This window comes from Oncorhynchus gorbuscha, linkage group LG20, assembly GCF_021184085.1.
Source record: "Oncorhynchus gorbuscha isolate QuinsamMale2020 ecotype Even-year linkage group LG20, OgorEven_v1.0, whole genome shotgun sequence".
Taxonomy (NCBI): domain Eukaryota; kingdom Metazoa; phylum Chordata; class Actinopteri; order Salmoniformes; family Salmonidae; genus Oncorhynchus; species Oncorhynchus gorbuscha.
The window spans coordinates 24572400-24592809 of NC_060192.1; the positions used below are offsets into that span (position 1 = coordinate 24572400).

A 20410-nucleotide genomic window follows, 5' to 3' on the forward strand; every position below is an offset into this window, starting at 1 on the left:
GATCACAGTGAGAGTATGCTACATCTCTTCAGATCTTGAACATATTGCTTTTAGGAACAGTGAAATTATTGATCCTCCTCACAAGGAGATGGTTATCGCCAACAGAATGCCACAAAGACCCTATTAAAAACAGCAGCTTCTTGACACTTGACTTGCAAGCCCTGTCTTCAGATCTCAGAGGTCCAGCAGAGCTCTGGTTTCCTGCCCACTGGAGACGGCCCTGCCCTGTCCTGGCGGAAGCAGTGCTACTGCTACATCAGCTAATGCTACATCAACTAATGCTAATGCTACATCAGCTAATGCTAACGCTACATCATCTAATGCTACATCATCATTAGGGTGGCGATAAGACCACGTGCTAATGATTTTACATTTATTGTCGATTTAAAAAAAAAATGGAGCTTATTAAAAGTGATTTTGAATTCTCAGTCAGAGGTCTATGGTAGTGTGAACATGAAATCCATGTGATGTTTTAAGATGATAGTGGTGAGCATCCTGGCTCCATTCCACCCCCACTAGGATGTATGATAAATCTGTCGCCATAAATCTCTCTGCCACCTATGCACTTTCCATGAGTCTCCGACCTCCCAGACAGAGAAATGTCAGCTGCCCTCCAAATGTGTTGGACGTATTCTGTATTCCAAAGCCCTCGGCATGTGCATTTTGATTAATGGCCAACGTCATGTTGCCAGGGGAACTCTAGATTCCATAGCGGTATGTTCTGGAAGCATTCCATCGGTTTCACTCAGTCTCGGAGCAACGACTGGCAGACAGCCACTCACGGCCTTACATCAAAGCCCCTCGTTCATTTACATCCTGCAATCGATAAAATGAAAGTGAATTGGAAAGTAATTGGAAACCTTTTTAAGTAAAAGGTGATTCCCACCACCTCCGTCATCACATTTAGGATGACTCGTGTGCAGCAGACTTTTGGCAGTCTCTCTGTGTTTCATCTCCAGTCCTTAACTCTATTCTGAAACTGCACATTTCACCCAATTACACAGGAAATGTTGTTTACCCAGACTGTGCAGATAGGAAGCGCTCCCAGTCAAAGGATTATACACAATAGAGTGCATTAGTATAATGCACAGTGAATAGCATCACCTGACACCAATACAAACAAGTCCCTGTGAACAGGCCTAAATATGATTTTAACGTGGTCCTGCCGACCCTCATTATTCCTGTGATTCCTCGTCTCAGTTTGTGGCCGCGATAATGATGCAAACACTCTCCCTAAAAACAGCCTCAATCAAAGTCTCGCTACCCCCATCGGCTCAGCCTTTGTTTGGTTGAGTGGTGAGACATCAAACATTCATGTTTCTGACTCTGGCCATTGCTTTTGGTTTTGGAAAGTGAGCTGACTTCAGCAACCAACCTGAGGTAGACAGAGCAGCAGTGCGGCCTGGGCGTCCGATAAGGACTTGGTAACCATCTTAGATGGAGCACACCACTGTCCCTTAAGGAAGGTACTTAAACTCTACCTCTGTCTTCTCCTCGTGTCCAAGCAGAGAGTGTGACGGAGGTGAGGACCAATATCTACGTGACCAGCTTTGGACCCGTGTCAGACACAGACATGGTGAGTGATATATTACTGTACTGTCCGGCACCCAGGTCCTCAGAATGTGACCCCTATAGGACCAGCATGAGTTATCAAATAATTCACCCCAAATCTCTTTTTTTTTTGTGTCATTTATACTATATTTGAGACAAAACTGTTGTAATTATGTTATACATAGAGAATGAGTTTTTAAGGTAAGGTCACATTGATTGGACTATCCGTATCTGCTAACTTAATGCTGCAAGCATCTTGCCCTGGGCTGTACTGCATATCGACCCTCCTATGGTGAGTGACTGGCTCAACATGACATCATCGGTTATAGGCCATGAATGTGGATGAGTCTAATGTTGTTTTAATTTAATGGAACATTTCTAGAATCTTTTATTTCAGCTCATAATACACTGAACAAAATTATAAATGCAACAGATAAAGTGTTGGTCTCATGTTTCATGAGCTGAAATAAAACATTCTAGAAATGTTCTACAGGCACAAAAAGCGTATTTCTCTCAAATATGGTGCTCAAATTTGTTTACATCCCTGTTAGGTGTGGTATATCAAGAAGCTGATTTAACAGCATGATCATTACACAGGTTCCCCTTTTGTTGGGGACAATAAAAGGCCACTCTAAAATGTTAAATTCTGTCACACAACACAATGCCACCGATGTCTCAAGTTTTTAGGGAGCGTGCAATTGGCATGCTGACTGCAGGAGTGTCCACCAGAGTTGTTTCCAGAGTATTGCATGTTCATTTCACGACCATAAGCGTCCTCCATTTCAGAGAATTTGGCAGTACGTCCAAATGGCCTCACAACTGCAGACCAAGTGTATGGCGTTGTGTGGGCGAGTGGTTTGCTGATGTCAATGTTGTGAACCGAGTGCCCCATGTTGGGGTTACCGTATGGGCAGGCATAAACTATGGACAATGAACACAATTGCATTTTATAGATGGCAAGTTGAATGCACAGAGATACCGTGACGAGATCCTGGCCCACTGTCGTGCCATTCATCCGACGCCATCACCTCGTGTTTCAGCATGATAATGGAAGGCCCCATGTCGCAAGGAGCTGTACACAATTCATGGAAGCTGAAAATGTCCCAGTTCTTCCATGGCCTGCGTACTCATCAGACATGTCACCCATTGAGCATGTTTGGGATGCAGTCAAACTGCAGTCTACAAATTATTTGTCATTATGTTCCGGCCCCCACAACCCTCTGCTCAAAATAAATCGACCCCCGGCTGAATCTAGTTAATGCTCCCCTTTTCAGAGCCTATTGGTTACCTAGTTAACAAGTGGAGAATGGCTTTTTATGCAGATACAATTCATGGCAAAAGTTTGGACAAACCTGAGAGAGAGCGATGAGAGAGAGAGAGCGATGAGAGAGAGAGAGAGCGATGAGAGAGAGAGAGCGATGAGAGAGAGAGAGCGATGAGAGAGAGAGAGCGATGAGAGAGAGAGCGATGAGAGAGAGCGCGAGAGAGAGAGAGAGAGAGAGAGAGAGAGAGAGAGAGAGAGAGAGAGAGAGAGAGCTCCAGTAGTGAGGCTTTTTACAGGGTGTACCAGTACAGAGACAATGTGTGGGGGCATCGGTCAAAAGTTTTAGTACAACGACTCAATCAAGGGTTTTTCTGTATTTTTACTATTTTCTACATTGTCAAATAATAGTGAAGACATCAAAACTATGAAACAACACATATGGAATCCTGTAGTAACCAACAAAGTGTGTAAAACAAATCAAAATATATTTTATATTTGAGATTCTCCAAATAGCCACCCTTTACCTTGATGTTGGCTGCTTTTCCTTCACTCTGCATTCCAACTCATCCCAAACCATCTCAATTGGGTTGAGTTCTGGTGAATGTGAAGGCGATGTCATCTGATTCAGCACTCCATCACTCTTCTTCTTGGTCAAATAGACCTTATACGGCTCTTATACAGCCCTGTCTAGACTTTTGACTGGTACTGTACATATGTAATATCTTAATTTGAGCCAGTTTGCTACAGCAGGAAAATAATCCTGCAGCAACAAAAAAATGTAAATTATTATGTGGATTATAATTAATGGACACATTTTGTAGGGGTTGATACATTTTTCGTAAGGGAGATTACAAAATGGAAATGACAAACTTCAGAAGCCTTTTTAAACCTAAATACACAAGTTTAAAATGTCATGCATTGCTGGAAAGTTCTCCTGCAACTGAGTCATCAAATTAAGATCCTACACTTGTACATATTCAGACATCCCTTTCCCATTCAGTGACACAACAATTCAGCTGCTTAGAATTGGAATGGGTTCATTTTAGAGATCAGGAAATTGGTTATGGGGCGGGCCTGGAGGAATCGCATGCCTCTTAATCACACACAATTGGTTTGGCATGTATGATGAATCACCCAAGCCATGCAGCGGATCTGCTTATTCTGCACAGGCAGGCCCTCATCTACTAATAGTGAGAAGAAATCAGAGTGCAATCGGCTACATAATATGGAGCGTAAACCGTAGTTGAATTACAAAGCAACAATTAGTTAGGTTAACATTATCATAATCATCCTTTGACTATCAAAAGGATTTTGCGAGTTTCTAGAAATGATATAATTTTTAATTAGCAAAAAGTTGGACCGTTTAACGCCTGGGAAAACAGATCTAATTAACATCATATGACATTATTTTCCTTTTTCTTAGAGGACAACCTATACCCAGGGCAGCTCACAACTTGGTTTCTCACACATCGTGGTCCAATTACCCATCTGTGTGCCACCCCAAGCCAGTCTTAGGAATCTCCCTACCCCCCCACTCCTACCCTCAAGTACAGTTCTCCTGCGTCCTCACTGGGACCAATATGCCATTGAGTGTCTGCTTCACTTTCTCCATCACGACAGACGACGAGTAAGAGCTAAAGTCAGGAAGATATTTTGTGCAAAACTCATATCAAGCCGATTTAACAAGAACTTGCATATCCCAGTACAAGTGTAGAATGCTTACAGCAATTCTGATCCTTTGCCCAATTATTGGCAAAAGATCTGATCTGATTGGTCAAAAGACCAATTATTGGCAAAAGATCTGAATTAGCCTGCCTGTGTAAATGCAGCTTATGTTGTCCACCGATTACTTTACATGCTTTCAGGCCAATCCTTTAAATGTGGGTGACATCACAAAGGAGATGATTGTGGACTACAGGAAAAGGAGGACCGAGCACGCACCCATTCTCATTGATGGGGCTGTAGCGGAGCAGGTTGAGAGCTTCAAGTTCCTTGGTGACCACATCACCAACAAACTATCATGGTGCAAACACACCAAGACAGTTGTGAAGAGGGCACGACAAAGCCTATTCCCCCTCAGGAGACTGAAAAGATTTTGCATGGGTCCTCAGATCCTCAAACATTTCTACAGCTGCACCATCGAGAGCATCCTGACTGGTTGCATCACTACCTGGTATGGCAACTGCTTGGCCTCAGATCACAAGGCACTACAGAGGGTAGTGCATATGGCCCAGTACATCGCTGGGGCAAAGCTTCCTGCCATCCAGGAACTCTATACCAGGCGGTGTCAGAGGAAGGCCCTAAACATTGTCAAAGACTCCAGCCACCCTAGTCATAGACTCTTTTCTCTGCTATCGCACAGCCAGCGGTACCGGAACGCCAAGTCTAGATCCAATTTCTTCTAAACAGCTTCTACCCCCAAGCTATAAGACTCCTGAACAGCTAATCAAATGGCTAACCAGACTATTTACACCCCACCCCACCTGTTTTCCGCTGCTGCTACTTACTCTATGTTTATTATCCATGCATAGTCACTAACTCTACCTACACTACTGGTCAAAAGTTGTAGAACATCTACTCATTCAAGGGTTTTTCTTAATTCTTTATTTTAACTATTTTCTAAAGATTTTCTATTTTCTATTTTCTATTTTCTGAAGAAACTAAACTCAAAACTATGAAATAAAACAAAAAAAGTGTCAAATAAATCAAAATATATTTTATATTTGAGATTCTTCAAAGTAGCCACCCTTTGCCTTGATGACAGCTTTGCACACTGTTGGTATTCTCTCAACCAGCCTCATGAGGTAGTCACCTGGAATGCATTTAAATTAATTAACAGGTGTGCCTTCTTAAAAGTTAATTTGTGGAATTTCTTTCCTTCTTAATGCGTTTGAGCCAATCAGTTGTGTTGTGACAAGGTAGGGGGATATACAGAAGATAGCCCTATTTGGTAAAATACCAAGTCCATATTATGACAAGAACAGGTCAAATAAGCAAAGAGAAATGACAGTCCATCATTACTTTAAGACATGAAGGTCAGTTAGTCTGTAAAATGTCAAGAACTTTGAACGTTTCTTTAAGTGCAGTCGCAAAAACCATCAAGCGCTATGATGAAACTGGCTCTCATGAGGACCACCACAGGAAAGGAAGACCTAGAGTTACCTCTGCTGCAAATGATAAGTTCATTAGAGTTACCAACCTCAGAAATTGCAGCCCAAATAAATATTTCACATAGTTCAAGTAACAGACATACCACAACATCAACTGTTCAGAGGAGAATCAGGCCTTCATGGTCGAATTGCTGCAAAGAAACCACTACTAAAGGACACCAATAATAGGAAGAGACTTGCTTGGGCCAAGAAACATGAGCAATGGACATTCGACTGATGGAAATTTGTCCTTTGGTCTGGAGTCCAAATTGGACATTTTTGGTTCCAACCGTAGTGTCTTTGTGAGACACGGTGTGGGTGAATGGATGATCTCCGCATGTGTATATCTCACCGTAAAGCATGGAGGAGGTGTTATGGGGTAGGTGTTATGGGTCACCAGCTTTTGCTGGTGACACTGTCAGTGATTTATTTAGAATTCAAGGCACACTTAACCAGCATGGCTGACACAGTATTTTGCAGAGATACACCATCCCATCTGTTTTGTGCTTAGTGGGACTATCATTAGTTTTTCAACAGGACATTGACCCAACACATCTCCAGGCTGCGTAAGGGCTATTTGACAAAGAAGGAGAGTGATGGATTGCCTCATCAGATGACTTGGCCTCCACAATCCCCCTAACCTCAACCAAATTTGAGATAGTTTGGGATAAGTTGGACCGCAGAGTGAAGGAAAAACAGCCAACAAGTGCTCAGCATTTGTGGGAACTCCTTCAAGACAGTTGGAAAAGCATTCCAGGTGAAGCTGGTTGAGAGAAGGCCAAAATTGTGAAAAGCTGCCATCAAGGCAAAGGGTGGCTATTTGAGAATCTCAAAAATAAAATATCTTTTGATTTGTTTAACACTTTTTTTGGTTACTACACGATTCCATATGTGTTATTTCATAGTTTTGATGTCTTCACTACTATTCTACAATGTAGAAAATAGTAGACAACACAGAAAAACCCTTGAATGAGTCGGCGTCCTAAAACCTTTGACCGGTAGTGTACATGTAAATATTACCTCAATTACCGTGACTAACCAGTGCCCCCACACATTGTCTCTGTACCGGTACACCCTGTATATAGCCTCGCTTCTGTTGTTTTACTACTGCTCTTTAATTATTGGTTACTTTTATTTTTTACTTATCAATTGTTTTACTTAACACTTATTATTAAAACTGCATTGTTCATTAAGTGCGTGTATGTAAGCATTTCACTGTTGTATTCAGCGCATGTGACAAATAACATTTGATTTGATGTTGGTGATGGCTGGAGAGGAGGTGAATGTGCTGCTCTCTCGCTGTCTTTCTCCCTCTATCCTTTATTGTGTCTTTCTCTCTCGCTCGCTCCTATTTCTCCTCCCTCTCTCCTCCTGTATCCCTTTCACTCCTATCCTGTTTCACTCTCTCCCCTCTCTCCTCTCCTGTATCCCTTTCACTCCTATCCTGTTTCACTCTCTCTCCTCTCTCCTCTCCTGTATCCCTTTCACTCCTATCCTGTTTCACTCTCTCTCCTCTCTCCTCTCCTGTATCCCTTTCACTCCTATCCTGTTTCACTCTCTCTCCTCTCTCCTCTCCTGTATCCCTTTCACTCCTATCCTGTTTCACTCTCTCTCCTCTCCTGTATCCCTTTCACTCCTATCCTGTTTCACTCTCTCTCCTCTCTCCTCTCCTGTTTCCCTCTCTCTCCTCATGTTTCAATGTTTCCTTCTCTCTTTCCTCTCTCCTTCCTCTCACCTGTTTCCCCCTCTCTCTTTCTCCTCCCTCTCTCCTCCTCTGTATCCACCTCTCTCTGTCTCCTCCCTCTCTGCTCCCTTGTATCTGTCTGTGTCTCTGGAGGTTCGCGTAGCTCCGTCTCATTTGTTCCTGCGTCTGTGCTGTCATGGTGTATTCTCCTGTTCTCTGGTGGGCTGGGGTTGACAGGCCTGGTGTAATGAAATTGAGGGCAGTCTAATCTGCCCCAGGTACTGTGTAGAACACTGCTTGACGAAGATGGCAGAGCTTGTCTGGGGGGCTGTCTTGATCCCAACAAGCTCTGCTCTCATTTCACAATCTACTGTGCTGAAAAACTCTCGACACCACCTGTGGTATCAACACGCTAGGCAGTACTACACTGGCACAGAACAAAGCTTTTTTTAAATCCTTATCGTCCAAGCGTTATCATTTTCACTCTGGAGTTATTTTTGCTTGATTATGTAGCATCCATCTCTACAAGCTAACAGTTTAGTGTTTTATTGAAACAGGTCCCTTCCTGATCCAGATGGAGTATAGTAGGTGGATGTTGGCCTCTACTATGCTCTGCTCTAGTCTTCCATGTATTTTGTCTGGCAGGGAGTTGGCACATTTCGGTTTATTATCAGGAAGTACAAACCTCTCTCCTTCCCTCTGTGGCCTATTTGGCTAGACCAGTAAAGTACTCTCTCTCTCTCTCTCTCTATGGTTAACTCTTATTTCTTCTGCTGTAATTGGTCCCTATTTCAGCTACCAAATTATATTTTCTGTTTCGAGGGAAGAAAAATAACATTTGGATCCAAAATCCTGGGAAAGAACCCTATCCAGTAAATGGTCCTCCAAACGAATAAATTAGGTGGAGTTATTTTTCCTGTTGGTGTTTTGAGGGTGAATGCTAGGATTCTGTATCCATTATCGTGCCCTTGCTCAAGGGGACGCACTCCAAATAAGACCTCTTGCAGGAAAATAAGAAACAAAGGTGGGTTATAGGGAGGTTAACTGAGAATTAAAATGGTTGAGTCTCCAGTAAAATGTAAAGAGTCCTTCAGGGAAGCTCAGTGAATGCACTCTGGTAACAATATAATGTGCTCTCACAATATTACTCCATCTTCTCACCCACCAAACTGGTCTTCATTTCGCTCTTTGTCACAATATGATCAACTCATATTCAGGGGGGGAATAAGTGTTAAGACAATTTGCATCCTTAATAGGCCGCATCCACGAGAGTCTGTATTGTGTTGCTATAGTTACAAGTCATTAAGCCAACTCTCTTAAATCCATGCTGTGTGATTGCAATGCAACGTCAGCTCAGCAAGTATCCCTCATAAAAAAAATGTTTACGCAGTCTTCGAATAGTTTACTGCGGTTGCTCAGTCATGTATCTATAATGATTATTTTTGTTTTCACAAACAATAATATGAAATGTTCCAGATATTAAGAGATATCAGTGCAGTTCAACACATAATATAATATAATATAATAATAATATATGCCATTTAGCAGACGCTTTTATCCAAAGCGACTTACAGTCATCATACACGCATTCCATATTTTCATCCAAAGGTCATTCTGAAGATTGGACTCAACAGATCGAGCCAATTAGAATGGATCAGGGCGAACACCCTGAACGTTTCCAAAGAAAGTAATGGTCTGTAGCAGGAGAGGATGCAATCATCTGGTCTGTTCATAAACACCACCGCTCCATGGTTACGGCACAACAATACCAATGTTCCCAGCTTCCTCACACGGCTCCCTAAGGGACACTTTCACCATGTCACACGACTGCCACATGACTCCCCAATGTCACACGACTCCCCAAGTTTTCTAAGCAAATGTTTTTTTTTTTACGTGAAAGACTGTAAAAACACCAGGTAATCAGCTCCAAGTCATTTTAATTTTGGAAATATGTTCCCAAGTACTCCCACGCATAATAGAGAGACATGTGATCGTATACAAATGCAAGCAAGGTTTGAAATGATTGTGTTTTAGTCAAATGTTTTATCTGTTTTTGGCTTCTTGCAGCCAATCTGCAGTCTACAAATCCTTTGTAATTCTCTTCTGGTCCCCCGACCCTCCGCTCAAGAAAAAAACGTCCCTCGGCTGAATCTAGTTGATGATCCCTGATCTACAATATCTAATGTAAAAAGCATCAGAACATCTCTCAGATGTGCACATGCTTGTCATGATCACAGTGTTTACCTAACTGTGTCTGATCTACGGTAGTAATTTGAGAACATAATGTGATTCATTATGTGCCCTGTGTGTCGTCTTTATGCAATTATCCATATTCAATTATGCATGAGGAAAAGTGCTTTTCATGCGGTGCTAAAACAAGCTACAGTAGAAAGCATGATGTCTATCAGGGCACAACTAACTGTGATCTTGATCAGTTCCTTGTCCGCTGATCGATACACCACAGGAAATGATTTTGTCGTTCTCATTTCCAATCAAATAGTGTTATTGATCTCTGAGATGGGTACTAAGTCAACATGCAAATTATATGGTTGTTGATGTCAATAAAAACATAACGAGGAAATGTTTAGCTGTCCAAATCATCTATCTAACGCCCTGTTAAATACTGCATAGTATCCACACAGTTTGTATGGAAATGCTGCTGCCTGAACTCTGATTCTCTTGGAACAAATCAGACTGACGTGGTGGCCTGAAACAATCTGCTGCCAAAATCTGTTTCTGCCTCAGAGACAAATATGGAGGAGCTGTTGGAACCCCAGAGATAATGTGTGATTGACAGCACATCACACATGCACAGGTCAGTCCCAGCAGGGGAGAACAAGAGAGGAAGTCGGGGAGAAAGAGATTGGACTGGAAAATGATTGAGCGAGTGGGAGAAAGAGAGGAATAATGACTAGCTCTTAATTAATGCGTACATGGGCAAGAAGACCCCAGCTCATCATTACCGAGCTCAGGGAGAGAGTTGGTCTCAGGGGCGGACTGAAACCAGAAATCGTCCCTGTCATTTCTTAGCAATGAGTTACAGTCAGTGTCAAGGGGTGTACTAGAGGCGAAGTCAGGTGCAGGAGAGCAGAGTCATGTTAACAGGCGCACTTTTATTTTCGTTCCAAAAACGAGAGCACTACATAAATCAAATGCGCTCAAAACACGGAACATAACAAAAGTAAAGTGCGTAATAAAACACCACAATAACATGAAACAATTACACACAAATGCATGATGGGAAACAGAGGGGTAAATACAAGTATATTGATTGGGGAAATGAAAACCAGGTGTGTACTAAACAGGACAAGACAAGTGGAGTGGCGATGGCTAGAAAGCCGGTGACGTAGATCGCCGAACGCCGCCCGAACAAGGAGAGGAGCCGACTTCGTGACAGTACCCCCCCTCCTCCCCTTGACGCGCGCCGGTGTCGAGGATGACGCCGGTGTCGAGGACGAGGCGCAGGGCGATCCGGCCGGCGACAGTGAAACTCTCGCAGCAGTTTAGGATCCAGAACAGCCACCACCGGCCTGAGGAGAGACACATGGAATGAGGGGTTAATACGATAATCAGAGGGAAGCTGTAATCTGTAACATACCTCGTTCACCCTCCTCAGGCCTTTAAATGGCCCCACAAACCGCGGACCCAGCTTCTGGCAGTGCAGACGGAGGGGCAGGTTACGGGTCGAGAGCCAGACCCAGTCCCCTGATGCAAACGGGGTCTCACTGCGGTGACGGTCCGCGCTGGTTTTCTGGCGACGCGCGGCTCGCAGGAGATGGACACGGGCGGCCTCCCATGTCACCTCCGTGCGCCTAAACCAGTTGTCCACCGCAGGAGTCTCGGTCTGACCCTGATGCCACGGTGCCAGAACCGGCTGGTACCCCAATACGCACTGAAAGTGGGAGAGGTAAGTGGAGGAGTGGCGAAGCGAGTTCTGTGATATCTCGGCCCAGGGCATGAATGCTGCCCACTCCCCCGGCCGGTCCTGGCAATAGGACCGCAGAAACCTGCCCACATCCTGGTTGACTACCTGCCCGTTACTCTCGGGGTGAAAACCTGAGGTAAGGCTGATTGAGACCCCCAGACGTTCCATGAACGACACTATATCCTCAGGCACCCCGTAGTGCCGGAAGGCGTGAGTAAACAGGGCTTCCGCAGTCTGTAGGGCCGTAGGGAGACCGGGCAGAGGGAGGAGACGACAGGTCATAGAAAAACAATCCACAGGATTGTAGTGTTTCCCTGTGAAAGAGGAAGATCTGTTAGAAAATCCACTGACAGATGTGACCAAGGTCGTTGTGGAACAGGTAAGGGATGTAACTTACCTCTGGGCAGGTGTCTAGGAGCCTTACACTGGGCCCACACCGAGCAGGAGGAGACAAAACCCCTCACGTCCTTAGCCAAAGTGGGCCACCAGTACTTCCCAGTCAAACAGCGCACCGTCCGACCGATCCCCGGGTAACCAGAGGAGGGAGACGTGTGGGCCCAATAGATCAACTGGTCACGGACAGCAGATGGAACGTACATACACCCAACGGGACACTGGAGGGGAGCGGGCTCTGTACACAACGCCTGCTCAATGTCCGCATCCAGCTCCCACACGACCGGTGCTACCAGGCAGGAGGCCGGGAGTATGGGAGTCTGCTCCATGGGCCGCTCCTCTGTGTCATACACCCGGGACAGTGCGTCCGCCTTCTTATCCTGGGAACCTGGCCTGTAGGAAAGGGTAAACACAAAACCGGTAAAGAACATGGCCCACCTTGCCTGACGAGGATTCAGTCTCCTCGCTGTCCGGATGTACTCCAGGTTGCGGTGGTCAGTCCAGATGAGGAAAGGGTGTTTAGCCCCCTCAAGCCAATGTCTCCATGCCTTCAACGCTTTAACCACAGCCAACAACTCCCGGTCCCCCACATCATAGTTACACCCGAACAAGGAGAGGAGCCAACTTCGGTGGAAGTCGTGACAGTCAGAATTTGTAATTAACAATAAACGGGTCTTAAATACATCTAAAACCAAAAGCATTGTATTTGATTCAAAGCCTTATCTTAGACCTAAACCTCAACTGGAGTTGTGCATAAAAGGTGTGACCACTGATCAAGCTGAACTCCAGGGAGTAACATTGGATGGTCAGTTATCATGGTCAAGTCATATTTGCAAAGTTGCTGTGAAGATGGGGAGAGGTATGTCTGTTATAAAAAAAAATATGTTCTGTGTTTTTAACACAGATCAACTGTACTAGTTGTTCAGGCTCTGGTCTTCTGGTCCCATCTTGATTACTGTCTGGTAATATGGTCAGGTGCAGACAAGAAAGACCTAGCAGCTGGTTCAAAACAGAGCAGCACACCTCGCCCTTCACTGCTCACACAGAACTAACATCAACAACATGCATGATACTCTTTCATGGTTGAGGGTTGAGGAGAAATGGACTACTTCTCTTCTAGTCTTTTGAAGAAACATATGTGTTAAATGCCTAACCACTTGTATCATTTATTTGCATACACTTCAAACAGACATACATACCCCACCAGACACGCCACTATGGGTTTCTTCACTGTACCCAAACCAAAAACAGATGTAATGCGTCGCTCAGTTATGTATAGAGCCATGTCATCATGGAATGCTCTGCCACCAGAGGTTACTCAGGCAAAAAGCAAGTTTAGCTTTAAAAAACAGATTCAAAAAACATATTGTATCACAGCGCCTCTCCTCTGTTTAAAGATCTAATTTAACTGTCCTGTATATAAGAATATGAATATGTATATAGGAATAGTGTGTAAATATTATTTTAGTTCTCTCTTGGTGTCTCTCCAATATAACTCTTATTTGTATTTTGTATTTTAAATGTAATGTAATATCTTATATTGTTCTTGTCTATAACTGTTCTGTACTTTATCACGTATTTGTATGTTTTATGTGGACCCCAGGAACAGTAGCTGCTGCATGTGCAGTAGCTATTGGGGACTCCAATAAACTAAACTTAACCCGACTGGAAACAATGTTATTGTTTTCAATTTGGGAGGTACTGAGGAGAAGTCAAGACTACTACTCATAAAACTCACCAAGAGATGAACTCTTCTGTAGGTAGAGGTAACTGAGAGCTCCTGGGGTGCCGACGGCTGAAAGGGTGCTTGATTTGAAGGCTTCTACAAGAGAAAAACAACAGATACATACATATCCACAATGAGCGTGCAAGCACTAGGCTCACAAGAGCGGATTGTGCTTGCTGGGAGGGAGGCAGTCTGTCTGCCCGACAGCCACAGAACATAACCACATGCTGGACACCCTTAAATAGAGTGCCAGCTTCCATGGCTGTGGCCTGTGGCCTATGACACACTGTGCATCCTCAGTCCAGGCATCTGCCTGCCTACAGCCCAGAAAGGCAAAGCGGGAGGAAGGCACTACTCTGGTCCTTTATGCGTGTTATCTGCTGCTTGGAGACTGCTGAGGTTGTAAAGCCTTAATGACACATAAAAGAGCAAGCAATATTTGACTGCAATGGACTGTAGGCTAAAGTAACATTACCATAAATACCAGCGGAGAAAGATGTTGATAAACCATAGAAAATGTCCTGACTTTCTGCTATTGCAAGAGAGTTTACCAATTTTTAAATTCTCATTAGCTGCCCAAGTCAGACTCAGAATTCAGTTCAATTAAAACAGATCATTTCCTCTGTTGGTGACTTTGTTACCTGAGGCGTGTTTGTGTAAATCCAGGCCTGTGTGGGAGAAAGATAAACGCTATGATAATAGCTAACCTTAAACACCACTTGTCACAAGGTCAGTTCACATTGACTCCTTTTCGCTGAAATAATATTCATCTAAACAGAATATTCAAAGCAAAGAAGAGTCACTATCCAGAGACCATCAGGATTAGTGGATGTTTTGAATTGTTATGAATAAACAAAATAATAGAGGAAATGAATGTCTTGACAGACTTCATTAGATAGTAGAATGGTGATGCCTCCTTTTGAATTAATGTGCAATGCCATGGTGGCTAACTGGGGAAATCTATGATACCTTTGTCGTCCAGACCATTCCCATGTGAGGAATGCACTACTCTGGAGTAGAGGCATATCATAGGAAGGAACTAATCATTTCTGTCTCTCTCTCTACGGGCTTGTTCTTTGTAAATGTACTTTTAATGAAGACCCAAGGTTTGAATTGTTGTTGCCAATAAACCACAGGGAAACATACAGATGTAGGATCTTAATTTGAGCCAGCGAGCTATGGCAGGAAAATAATCCTGCTACAGGGTGACCAAATTAAGATCATACATCTGTAGATTGCATTGTGCAGACTGCAGAGTCTCTCTTTATACCTTTTATTTTTAGTCTGTTTTGTCAGGGTCCCTCAGACTGTAAACTGGTTTTACTACTTTAGGACTTTGTTGCATTGATATATTTCAAAACAGAATAGTCAATAACCTATCAAAATATGCCCTCACATCTTTGAATACTGCATCACACTAGAGACAACCCGGGCACTGTTTTTATCCCTTGCAATGTGAATCATTTCATGAATAAACAATTCCATGTCAGGATTTGATATGTAAACGTTCTGACATACGATTCAGACCTTGAGTGATCATGCTCTCCTAGAGTACCGTTTCCTCCAACTGTTATCAACACATGTGTAATGGCTGTCCTCTTCGTCTGAGGAGGAGTAGGAAGGATTGGACCAATATGTAGCGTGGTAAGTGTCCATGTTCATATTTATTCAACTCAGAACACTAAAACCAAAATAACAAAACTAGACCAACAAGAAACAGTTTTGTCTGTTGCAGACAAAGGGACAGAAAACAACTACCCACACCCATAGTAGGAAAACAGGCTGCCTAAGTATGGTTCTCAATCAGAGACAACGATTGCCAGCTGCCTCTGATTGAGAACCATACCAGGCCAAACACATAGAAAGACAAAAAAAAGACATAAAAAAGGTCAGGACGTGACAACATTCAAAGACTTGTATTAACTAAGGCAGGAACACGCCAGGAACAATCAGATACACTACAATCAGGTTAAGAGTCAACCTTGCGTGTTGGATACAGCATAATATACAATACCAGTCAAAAGTTTGGACACACCTACTCATTCCAGGAATTTCTTTATTTGAACTATTTTCTACATTGTAGAATAATAGTGAACACATCAAAACTATGAAAGAGCACATTTGGAATTATATAGTAATCAAAAAAGTGTTAAACAAATCAAAATATATTTTATATTTGAGATTCTTAAAAGTAGCCACCCTTTGCCTTGATGACAGCTTTGCACATTCTTATTTTAATTTTTCACCACCCCCCCCTTTGGAGGACAAATATCTTTTACAGTTTTTTTACAGTTTTTTTGCTACATATACATTTTACATAAACATTTTGCAAACACATTTTTACATACATGGTACTTTTATATAAAGCAGTCACATAACAATAATACTTTACCAAACAAACTCTTTAATCCCACCCCTCAGCCACTCTCAGCCCATCCCACCTATTGCCATAGACCACGCTCGTTTGGTTTCCATGTGCCATATATTTTTTCATTTTGCTGTGATGTTTTACATACTTTTCTAATCTTTCTAATTTTATAGTGGATACCGATTGTGAGCTAAAGATGAAAACCTTTCCTATGAATATTATTATTTTATTTATTGACTGACTATTGCTTTCCAAATTGCCCTACACTGCTATTTTTTTTTTTTTTTCCTGAACCTGTGACCAGAAACAAGCTACATAGGGGCAATACCAGAATATATTATCTATTGATTTTGTCTCTTCGCAGCAAAATCTACAGAGCTGAGATTGTGGTATGTCCCATATAAACTAAGCAAAAAAACAAACAGCCTCTTCATCAGCAAACTTAACATGAGTAAATATTTGTATGAATGTAACAAGATCCAACAATTGAGACATAAACAGAACAAGTTTCACAGACATGTGACTAACAGAAATGGAAAAATGTGTCACTGAACAAAGGAGGGGACAAAAACCAAAAGTAACAGCCAGTATCTGGTGTGGCCACCAGCTGCATTAAGTACTGCAGTGCATCTCGTCATGGACTGCACCAGATTTGCCCGTTCTTGCTGTGAGATGTTACCCCGCTCTTCCTCCTGCTCCTCCTTGCACAAAGGCGGAGGTAGCGGTCCTGCTGCTGGGTTGTTGCCCTCCTACGGCATCCTCCACGTCTCCTGATGTACTGGCCTGTCTCCTGGTAGCGCCTCCATGCTCTGGACACTACGCTGACAGACACAGCAAACCTTCCTGCCACAGGATGTTCCATCCTGGATGAGCTGCACTACCTGAGCCACTTGTGTGGGTTGTAGACTCCGTCTCATGCTACCACTAGAGTGAAAGCACCGCCAGCATTCAAAAGTGACCAAAACATCAGCCAGGAAGCATAGGAACTGAGAAGTGGTCTGGTCACCACCTGCAGAACCACTCCTTTATTAGGGGTGTCTTGCTAAATGCCTATAATTTCCACCTGTTGTCTATTCCATTTGCACAACAGCATGTGAAATGTATTGTCAATCAGTGTTGCTTCCTAAGTGGACAGTTTGATTTCACAGAAGTGTGATTGACTTGGAGTTACATTGTGTTGTTTAAGTGTTCCCTTTATTTTTTTGAGCAGTGTATAATCATTTAAATTGAAAAACTCAGTGTAGTGTAGTTTTTTGTACCAGTTCATAAACTATATGCCATGGAATTGGTACATCGAAAATCTCTTCCCATTTATTTTGCAACCTACTGTATATGTAGCGGTTGTTAAAAAATGTTGTCCTCAAATGAAACTGGTATATTTTTATATTTATTCCTGTTCCTTTCAGCCAAGTTGTATCTTTAATACATGGCAGGCAAACAGGTTCCCTACCTTCTCCCTTTTCCACTTGCCCCCTCCAATTGTGTGGTAATGCTGCAATCAGATGGTTGTAAGTTTGGATTGAGCAGAAATCCCCATATATTTTTGATAACTGCATATGTGACATAACTCCTCCGTTTCTATTCATAATATCATTAACAAATATAATAAAAATGTCAAATAAATCCATAAAGAATGTTTTTTTAAATTAATCCGTATATTTAAATTTAACCATAACATTTGTTCTATCTTTTCTGAAATATATAACTGAAATTGTTTGTCTGGCCAGGTTTGTTTGGCTTGTTTGAGAAAATGTTATACTTTAAACAAAATGTCATTATCAATTAGTCGGAAATGAGAGGTTGTAATCAGTATAAAGGCAAAAGGGCCATTTTTGAACAAAGGATGAGCCTTTCTTAGTAATCTACCATTTTGGGCTTATGTATAACTTATGTATGAGTGAAGCTTTTAGGGAGAGGTTTAATGCTTTAATATTTGATCATTTTAGCCCCCCAAACTCATATTCATTATATAAATAGGCACATTTCATTTCGTCTGGCTTATCATTACAAATAAAGTGAAATATTTTGTGCTCATACGATTTTTTAAAATGAGTCATCTGGAGTCGGCAGTGCCATTAGTAAGTAGGTCAACTGTGACAGGACCAACGAGTTAATCAACGTGATTTTTCCATAAATAGACACGTATTTACCTCTCCATGTAATGAGAAAAAGGTGTAGATTCACACGCAGAGCACAGCAGATGTTTATTAAGCCTTTGCAGAAGGCAGGAATCGTGGACACAGGCAGGCAATAGTCAAACACAGGTAGGCAGTCAAAAACAAACAATACCCCACAACCATATAAACAGAACGAACTGAACTAAATAGGGAGCTGATGAGACCAGGTGAGAAACGAACACAGGTGAAATCAATGAACAAAAATTAAAGCGAGGGCTATGTTCTAAGAACACAAAGGAACAGGGCTATGTTCTAGAACACAAAGAAACAGGACTATGTTCTAGAACACAAAGAAACAGGACTATGTTCTAGAACACAAAGAAACAGGGCTATGTTCTAGAACACAAAGGAACAGGGCTATGTTCTAGAACACAAAGAAACAGGACTATGTTCTAGAACACAAAGGAACAGGGCTATGTTCTAGAACACAAAGAAAAAGAGCACAAGGTTGACTAAGAAAAGAAAAGCAGAACCTTACACTCCATGGTTGCAGAATCTTATCTATTTTTGCTAACTATCTTTGAAACTAATTAATTTATATTTTTTGAGATGTGGTAAACTACAAGGTAGTGTGAACACAGTATTTTTTTAACGATCCACTATGTAATATGGTACACTTGTCATAATTAGGTTTTAATCCAGAGAGGCTAGAAAAGTGATCAAGATCTTCAATGAGACAGGGATCCAGATTGCGAACATAAGAAAAAATTCATCAGCACGCATCAACACTTTTGTTTTTACACCCAGGATTTCTAACCCCTTAATATTCTTGTTTTATCTCATTTTAATTGCTAGCATTTCAATGGCCATAATAAATAGATATGGAGACAACAGACAGCCTTGTTTTACTCCTCTTAAAAGCTCAATACTTTCTTAATATTTTACATCTGAGGATGCTGTAAATAACTTTAACCCATTGTATAAGAGATTCACCAAAATTAAAGTAATCCAGGCATTTGTATATAAATTCTAGTTGTACTTTATCAAACGCCTTTTCTAAATCTGCTATGAAGGCCAGGCCTGGTATCTTCAATGTTTCCTAATGTTCAACTTTTTCAAGTAATTGTTGTATATTATCTGCAATATATTGTCCATGTAAAAACCTGTCTGATCAGGATGAACAATATCTGGTAAACCCTTTTTTCTTCTATGTGCTATGCATTTCGCCAAGATCTTCACATCACAACATTGAAGTGTTAGAGGCCTCCAGTTTTTTAAATGGACTGGATATTTATACTTACCACCTGGGTTCTGTTTTAGTAGTAATGAAATCAGACCTCTTGTTGACTACCTGAAAGTCTACCATTTGTATAAGAGTAATTAAAACATGTTAATAATGAATCTTTGAGCACATCAAAAAAAGATCTGATATACCTCTACCGTCAAGCTCTGGTGTTTTTCCAGACTGAAAAGATTGTATTGCCTCAAAAAGTTCCTCTTCTGTAAGTTGGCCTTCACACAGGTCTTTCTGTAAATTTGATAATTTTACATTATTATTATTATTATTAGGAAAGAAATTCTTACAGTTAATCCTTTCAGTTAATTTCCATTCAGTGGAAACGGAGGACACTGAAAAGAAAACATATGCTTAAAATATTTTACTTCCTCTTTCAAAATATAATTTGGTGAAACATGGATTCGCACACTCTTGGCATTCTCTCAACCAGCTTCGGGTCGGGGGATTGTGGAGGCCAGATAATCTGATGCAGCACTCCATCACTCTCCTTCTTGGCCTTTACACAGCCTGGAGGTATGTTGGGTCATTGTCCTGTTGAAACACAGAAGATAGTCCCACTAAGCGCAAACCAGATGGCATGGCGTGTCGCTGCAGAATGCTGTGGAAGCCATGCTGTTTAAATGTGCCTTGAATTCTAAATAAATCACTGACAGTGTCACCAGCAAAGCACCATCACACCTCCTCCTCCATGCTTCACGGTGGGAACCACACATGCAGAGATCCCCTACTTTGCGTCTCACAAAGACACAGCGGTTGGAACCAAAAATTGCAAATTTGGAATCACCCGACCAAAGGACAGATTTCCACCGGTCGAATGTCCATTGCGCGTGTTTCTTGGCCCAAACAAGTCTCTTCTTCTAATTAGTGTCCTTTAGTAGTGGTATTTCTGAGACTGGTAACTCTAATGAACTTATCCTCTGCAGCAGAGGTTAATCT

General features: G+C 42.1%; 1 protein-coding gene across 3 annotated transcripts in view; it reads left to right on the forward strand.

The window, feature by feature from the left end:
• The window catches only part of gabra3 (gamma-aminobutyric acid type A receptor subunit alpha3), a 150082-nt gene that overhangs the window by 51581 nt on the left and 78091 nt on the right, over positions 1-20410 (forward strand). For 2 of the 3 annotated variants that reach the window (XM_046316638.1, XM_046316641.1), the window contains exon 4: positions 1506-1576. In XM_046316638.1, coding sequence (XP_046172594.1) covers positions 1506-1576 — 71 coding nt within the window. The remainder of the gene's footprint in view (positions 1-1505; positions 1577-20410) is intronic. The other variant, XM_046316639.1, reaches the window with a different exon arrangement.